This window comes from Coffea arabica, chromosome 5e, assembly GCF_036785885.1.
Source record: "Coffea arabica cultivar ET-39 chromosome 5e, Coffea Arabica ET-39 HiFi, whole genome shotgun sequence".
NCBI lineage: Eukaryota > Viridiplantae > Streptophyta > Magnoliopsida > Gentianales > Rubiaceae > Coffea > Coffea arabica.
The window spans coordinates 1,135,781-1,143,411 of record NC_092318.1 but is presented as its reverse complement, the minus strand read 5'-3'; the positions used below and the strand labels follow the sequence as shown (position 1 = coordinate 1,143,411).

Below are 7,631 nucleotides of genomic sequence, written 5' to 3'. Positions count from 1 at the left end.
CTATCATCCTATCTGTTAATATGACCTCCCCCATGGAATTATTTTATCCCTTGAATAGGGGATAAATTCAGTTAATGGGGATGTGTTATTCCATGTATAAAATACAACCAAACATAGAATGAGACAAAATGATTAATCCAATCCTGTCTTGTCCCATAAATCAAACGGATCCTAAGTGTTTCATAAACAGTTTACAATTTGTCATATAAACTTTAAGAGTAAATCTTATATACACTAACAGTGTATATACTATCACCGTTTGATTCATTACATGTGTGCAAAAATTGAATTTCAAATTCAAATTTTGCATAATTGTCATTCATCTAATATTGATAGTGTGTACACTGTCAGTGTAAGAAAGATTAATCCAAACTTTAAACTTGTTTTACTCCTTAATTAAAGAAAATACATATATCAAGCCAAACTCTAAGGGATAATTGATTAATCCCATTTTAAAATTATTCACCCTATTACATCTTTATGAAGATTGATTTGTCTAGCCAAATTCTCAAGGATATTGTGAAGATTGATTTGTCTAGCCAAATTATTCACCCTATTACTTTTTCTAAGTTTTATAGGTTTTATGTTGGACTTTTTTTATTAGGTTTGTTTTTTCAAAGTTCTAAATTTTTAATGTTGAAATTTATACTCCAACATTAAATTTGGAGTATGTAAATAATAATTATGAAATTTTATTTGCACTTAGAATAAACTTAATATCAATATCATGCAAGCATCTAGATGATTCTTCATATAGCACATGTACATCAAAAGTGCATATAAAAAATTATGTATGAATTCTAAATCAATAAATGTGTATTTAGATAATTGTTTTTGGCAGTATTTTAGCAAAATTTTGATATAAAGGTAGTGTTTTACCAAACTTACACCCAAAAGCTTACTTTTCTTCAATGATTGCAATTCTGGCTTTTTATTTAGCTAAAAACACTTTTAAAAAATGAGGTAACGAATCCCTAGATAGTGAGAGGAATGAAAAGATAATTCTAACTTTTCACATGCCTAGAACACTTAAAAAGTGAGGTAACAAATCCTAAATAGTGAAAAGAATAGAAAGATAGGACTGTAGAGTTTGGAAGGGTAGAGTTTGGGGGAGAGCTATCAAACTGGTTATTCATGTGAATTTGGACAAGTTATAAATAGGTTAACCTATATATACCTATTTAGTTAATGGTTCAAAATGCATGAATCATAAATAGATATAGTTTTAGATTGATTTCAGTTATCCAATTACCCACAACTAAATTTTATGTACTTTTTCTTCCACATTTTGTTTAACAACAAAATGGTATATCATTGTAATAAAAAAATAACCAGTTAATAAATCAATTTTCACCCGTAGAAAGAGAAAAAAACATTAAAAATTTCACAAAGGAACCTAAAACGATGATCATAGTGACTATCAAATTTTGTCACTGACAAGATTCTAAAAATAATTTAGGTGTTAATATAAACAATCAATTAGCACGTTGGAAATTTATTAGACTTTTATGAAAGGAATGGAGAAAGTAGGATAAAATTTTAAAAAATAAAGAATAGAAATTGAAGAAAAGGAAAAAAATTATTTATTTGTCTTTACAAAAATTAGAATATAATTATTAGAGTGATTTAGATTTACCCAACTAATGATTGAGTTTGAATCCACATCAAATTTAATTAGGTCAAAATAAGTGATCCAAATCTATCAATTTAATATCCACTAATTAATGAATTTAATTGGGTCATCCATTTGAATTCAATTGAATTACATACGCAAACCTATTTGTTAATGAGTGAGTCAAATAAATAGGTTACCATTTAGGGGTATAAATAGATGGAAATAATAATAAGATAGGAGACAAGTGGGCTGCAAAATTAGGTAAAAGATAGGATAATTGGGTCAAATTCGGGTAGAGCAAAGAAAAAATAGGATTGAGAGTATTGAGGAGAGGGGATTGTGAGGTGGGGAAAGTGGCACGAAGAGGGAGAACATGTAAGAGAAAAATAATAATGTTGTGTTTAGTGTGCTTTTTCTTGGTGATATTTTTCTATGTTTTTTAGTATACTTTAAGGTTTTAGATAAGATAAATAAATACAGGATAAATTATATACTCAAATAGTACTCTTTTGAATTTTTAATCTTTTTTTCATGTAACTATTATAATAATTCATTTATTATTATTATTATTATTATCTTAGATATAAACCCGTGCATAGCACGGGACACACTCAAATGTGTCATACTGTTTTCTTTTTTTTTTTTTGAGGGATTTTGGCTGCATTAACTGTAACTTTTGAAATCACATACATATATAAAATTCTGCTAATCATTACTTTCTATAGCTTAGGATCTTAAATATTCGTGAAACTATTTAAAAATAGGGAGCCGGAATACTTAAAATATAATAAAACATAAAGACAAGGAGATAGAATTAATAATGATAAATTTAGGAATCTTGGATCAGTGGCCTCTTAAGTTGAACTTTTGTATAGTTCTATCTTACATAAGTTCTATTTCATTTGATGTAAACTAGTATAATTTTGGAGTAAGCATGAATTTTAGCAACTTATACAAATAAATTGGTGTAAAAATTACAACAAAAACAAAGTTTATGGGAGTTTATACCAAAAGTAATAAGAATTATATCAACTGAAATAGTTTATCTAAAGCTATGCTGGCAGTCAAGTGTGTCGACTGGTATGACCGGTACACCCAATGATTCTCTCTTTTTTTCTTTTTTTTTTTTGGTAGGAAAAAGTTTGGGTGGTTTCATCTCTTGTTACCACCATGGTCAGAACATGTCTCCAAAATCGTACGTCACTTATGATCAGGACATTGCCTACAAAACCATAGATCGCTTATAGGAATCATTATAAATCGTCAATCAACGCAACCTTTCTATCAGCAACAAAATTTAAATACATGATTTTTTATAAGTATTTCGTCTTTATCAACTGAACTAATTTGCGTTGGCACCAAATGATTCTCTTGAAGTTCATTAGTTCACTATTCGATGAATGAACTAATAAATTCCAAGGTACATGAATCTAGAAGTAAATGAATGTAGAATGAATAGATATGAATCTTTAAGTTCGTGTATATGCAAATACATGAATGAACCTCTAGGTAATATGAAAAGGCATCTCTCTAAATTTGAGGCAAAAATCTAACAAATATTACTTGGCATGAGATAACTCCTCTGGTAAAACCATTTCAGAGAGTTAAGATACAAGTTTGTGCCTCACCCATTCCCTGAAAAAGGAAAAAACAATAAAGAAAAAGGAAAGCTTGTACCATTTACGCTTGTTTCTTCCCAAACTGGTTTTTTTTATTTTTGCTACTATTGCCAGTTACCCTGTTAGTATGGGACCTACGGAACTGGCAGCTATTTAGCAAAGGTGGTTGCCAGATTCATATTTGAAAAGCTCGAACTTAAAGCTGTGTTTGAATCTTTAATTCTTGAATATTTGCCAATCTCCTACTTAAAGGGGTGTGTTTGAATTTTTAATTCTTCAAAAGCTGTGTGTTTAATCCTTAGCACTATTATAATGGGTTTTACTATTCTTTTCTACAATTTAGGGCAGGTCAAATAGATTCTGATAAACACATGCAAAACATCTTCAATACAAAATATGAGGAGTCTCTATCCATTTTCATTATTCGATTCCTCAATAAACATTTCAAGCACTAGCACTAGAGAACATTGGTTGAATCTTCCCATGCTGAGCTGCTAGTAAAGATGATGAGGCAGGCGCGGAGCAACAAGGAGTTGGAGCGGAGTGGCTTTCATGTTTGACAACCCGGCGCTCTCAGTCATGTCAACCGGTTCATTCGAAGGAGTTGACAGTTCAAAAGCATGCAGCAAATTAGGCAAGACAAGGTGTAATATCTGTAGCCCAAAATTAATGCCGGGGCAAATTCTTCTACCACCACCAAACGGGATCAACTCAAAGTGATATCCTTTTGCATCAATAGGCTTATGAGTGGTGAGGAATCTCTCCGGCCTAAATTCCAATGGATCATCATGCCACACGTTGGGATCTCGCTGGATTTTCCTTATGTTCAGGATTACTCGTGTGCCTTTGGGGATATGATAACCACCTACAATACAGTCTTCCCTCAATTCTCTAGCGCCCCCCAATGGCTCAGGTGGATATAGTCGTAGTGCTTCTTTGATGATAGCTTGGAGGTAGACCAAATTACTAATGTCTGACTCTGAAACTCGCCTCGCCTTGCCAACCTGCAGATCTAGTTCTTCTTGAGCCTTCTTCAAGACTTGAGGGTTGTTCATTATCAAAGACAGTGTCCATATTAGCGCAACTAAAGTGGTGTCACTCCCACCAGAAATCAAAATCTGTCAAGCCCAAAAAGCAGCAAATTTTTTGAATTCATTTGCAGTTTTCTTTTAAAAAAATTACTAATATTCTAGATATTGATAAGCTGTGAAAAAACAAAATAAGAATAAGAAAAATTAAAAAGTATAAATAATTCACTTACTGTGCAAGTGGCTTTGGTGATAGTATCAGCATCGTAACCACCAACCGCGGCAATAGCTGCAGCTTCCTTGAGTGACAGCATGACGTCCATGAAGTCCCGGTGATCACTAGTGGCCTCCCCTGCCTGTTTCTTTTGACGATGTTCTTTCAACCATCGGTTGGCTAGCTGATCCATCTCTCGAGCATTTACTCTCATTTTCTTTTCATACCCTCCCCAATCCAACCATCTCAGATAAGGAACAGAGTCTGCCAGTACAAACAGCCCAGTTAAATGAAAGAATTCCCTCATCACATTTTGGCACAACCTTGCTTCTTCCTCCGTGCTAACATCTACTGCCCCAAAGAACCTTTTACCCACAACCATCCTAAGGATCACGTTTAGAGTTAAGTCCGCAAACCACTGCTTCATTTCCACCAGAACAGGGCCTGAGCCTGTTGAAGAATTCCAGAGATTGTAAAGATTTCTTGTGGAAATCTCAGTTTCAGAAACTCTGAGGTGCTTGAGGAGCTCAAGGCGTTTAGTGGAGAGTAGTTCGGTGGCAGTTAGCTTACGTATTTCTCGCCAATAAGCACCGTAAGGAGCGAATCCCAAAGCGGCGTTGTCATAATTTAGGAGTTTACCTGCTAAATAATTCGGACGCCCTGCTGCAGCTAAGTCATGGGTGGTGAATATTTCCTTTGCTAGTTCCCAGCTGCTTATAATAAGGGTTTTATGCACTCCTAGCCTGATAGTGAATGCCGGTCCATATTTATCGGCCAGGGCTGCCAAGGTTATGTGGGGAAGCTTTTCTGGACCTCTTCCTAAGAGGTGAAGGTGGCCAATAATAGGCCATGCACCACCTGCTTCTGGTGGTACCAAACCATGTTTTTTGGCATCTTTCTTGAAGAAAAAGTGGACAATGAAGAAGGAGAAAGCAAGCAGTCCAACAATAGCAGCATTTAGGTACGGGAAAGTCCAGTCCGTCATGGTTCCTAGCATAAAAAGATTCAGATACAGCTTTCTGGGGACGTTGGATTAATTTGTTGGGGCGACTAGGCGCTTAATTTGAAATAATATGTATGCGCCATATCATAATAACACAAAACGCTATGTTTTTAAAAGCGGACTGGACCAGTGGATCCAACCGGTCGAATCGAGAACCGATGAGATGTCTGGTCTGAGCAATATTTTAAATACACTTATTTAATATTCGGTCAAACCAATTAAAAACCGGGTTCAACCAAAAAAAAGTAATCGGCTTTTTTTCATTTTTTATTCTTTGACATTTTTTTCCCTTTCCTCCCTTTTCTTTGACTACAACGAACCCTTTACTCGTCCAGACAAAGCTTCACTCATTTTGTTTTGTTAATCACAAGAAGCAAACTTAGGGTGTTCTTTCCTCCTATTTTTGTGCTGATTTTTTTTCTTTTTAACTTGATTTCATCCTCTATCATAAAACCAAACACCAGCCATGCTGTGAATTTGTCACCATGGCCTCCATCTTACAACGCCAGCATGACAGGTAAATCCTTAAAATCAATTAGTTAAAAAGCAAGCAAGAGAGAGAGAGAGAGAGAGAGAGAGAGAGAGAGAGATGGAGAGAGGAAGATATATATTAAGCAAGAGAGATAAGAATTCATACCTTTGAAAGGGATGTGCGTGCGAGTGTGTGTGATTTCGATCAAAGATGCTTCCTAGCGGCTTGGAGTTGCAAAGAAATAAGAAAACCACAAGATTAAGGTTTCCTTATTTAATAGATTTGAATGCCCAAATAATTTTTAATACTTTATTTTGGCCCTGTTGAAGCTGTATTTCCTTCTACCGATCTAAACTGGAGAAGTAAAGAAAGAGTTCAACCACGTGAAGGCAGAACTCTGTAAGAAACTTGCAAGGAAAGGACCAATCTATGAGGAGCCTAGGGGTCAAGTCCTCAAAGTCACTCCGACGCTCAAGTTAGTTTCTAACTGAGCAGAAAAAATGAGTTTCTGAGTGGGTGTTATATATCTAAAAGAAATTCCTCACCTTTAGGGTTGTAGCTCTACATAAAAGATAATGAGATAGAAGATTTCTATATGGTTGGATAGACATTGGTTCAGATAATGGATTTCCATCCTTTTAAGATAAATTAGAATAGCCATTATTATTTACCAATTAAGATCACCCTTATCTTTAAGAAGTTAGAAGCATATCCTATCTTTAAGGTTCAAGTTTGAGGTCAATTCGGTTTATATCAAGTTGGGGCAGTTTCGATGACCACGTAGCATACATGCAATGTATACCTCTTTAGACCTCTTATGTTAGAAAACTATTAGTACACCTAGAAATAATTGTAATTTATAACTATAGTCTTAAATTCTAGGATTACTTTTCAAATAAACCCACCAATTTAATTCTAAATTTGTTGAGTATGCATTAAATTGTATAGATTGCTACTTGATAAAATTAGTTTATTTGTGTTTTTTTGTGAAATATTTAGAAATATCAAACACATTAATGGCTCTATATGGATATCAATTTTTTTTCCAAAAATTATTTTTGTTTTTAAAATCTACAGTAACATTCCAAAAATAATTCCAAAATACACACAAACTCAAATACAACTAAAAAAATAAATGAATGAATAAATAAAAAATGTGTTCACTCTTTTTTCTTTCACCTACTACCACCTAACACTACCACCACCTACCATTGCCACCCATCACCAAACCACCCGTCCCTTCTTCTGTCTCATTGCTCTCCCTCTTTCTCCTCTTTCTTCCTCTTCTCTCCCTCCCTCCTTGCTCCTTCCTCCTTCCTTCCTTCCTTCTCCTCTCCTTTTTTCCCCCATCACCCTCTCCCCTCCCTTCCCTCCTCATCTAGGCCAATTCTTTTTGCTGTGTGTTTTATAGTTTCTTGCAATTCAAAGCAACAACTCTAATATTTCAAATGCAATCTTGGCGCTACCAAAAGAAACAAAATTGAAAAACTTAAAGCTTCAACCATTTCTTCCTGATTTTTCACACACAACACACACCATCCCTTCAAATGGCACCGAAGAACAATTAGAACAAACATACATTATCCACTTTTACTGCTTCTTCTACTTCAAGCTCCCTTAATAGTGTGTTAATTTTGTTATGAGATACTCTGGTTGAGTTTTCAAAACAAGTATATCATC

The 7,631-nt window shown here is 34.4% G+C and overlaps 1 protein-coding gene across 2 annotated transcripts; it reads right to left on the bottom strand.

Moving 5' to 3' along the window:
* Window positions 1–3,617: 3,617 nt before the first annotated feature.
* Window positions 3,618–6,555, bottom strand: LOC113743295 (strychnine-10-hydroxylase-like). Of its 2 annotated transcripts, XM_072048245.1 has the most exons (4): window positions 6,117–6,555; window positions 5,116–5,466; window positions 4,496–4,926; window positions 3,618–4,352 (listed from the first exon to the last, which is right to left on the bottom strand). In XM_072048245.1, exons 2-4 carry the CDS (start codon window positions 5,459–5,461, stop codon window positions 3,729–3,731), a joined length of 1,401 nt encoding a protein of 466 aa, XP_071904346.1. In that variant the 5' UTR covers window positions 5,462–5,466; window positions 6,117–6,555; the 3' UTR covers window positions 3,618–3,728. The 2 variants fall into 2 exon arrangements, with proteins under 2 accessions (XP_071904346.1, XP_027127076.1); XM_027271275.2 differs by having other exon boundaries at window positions 4,496–5,466.
* Between the last annotated feature and the right edge of the window lie 1,076 nt (window positions 6,556–7,631).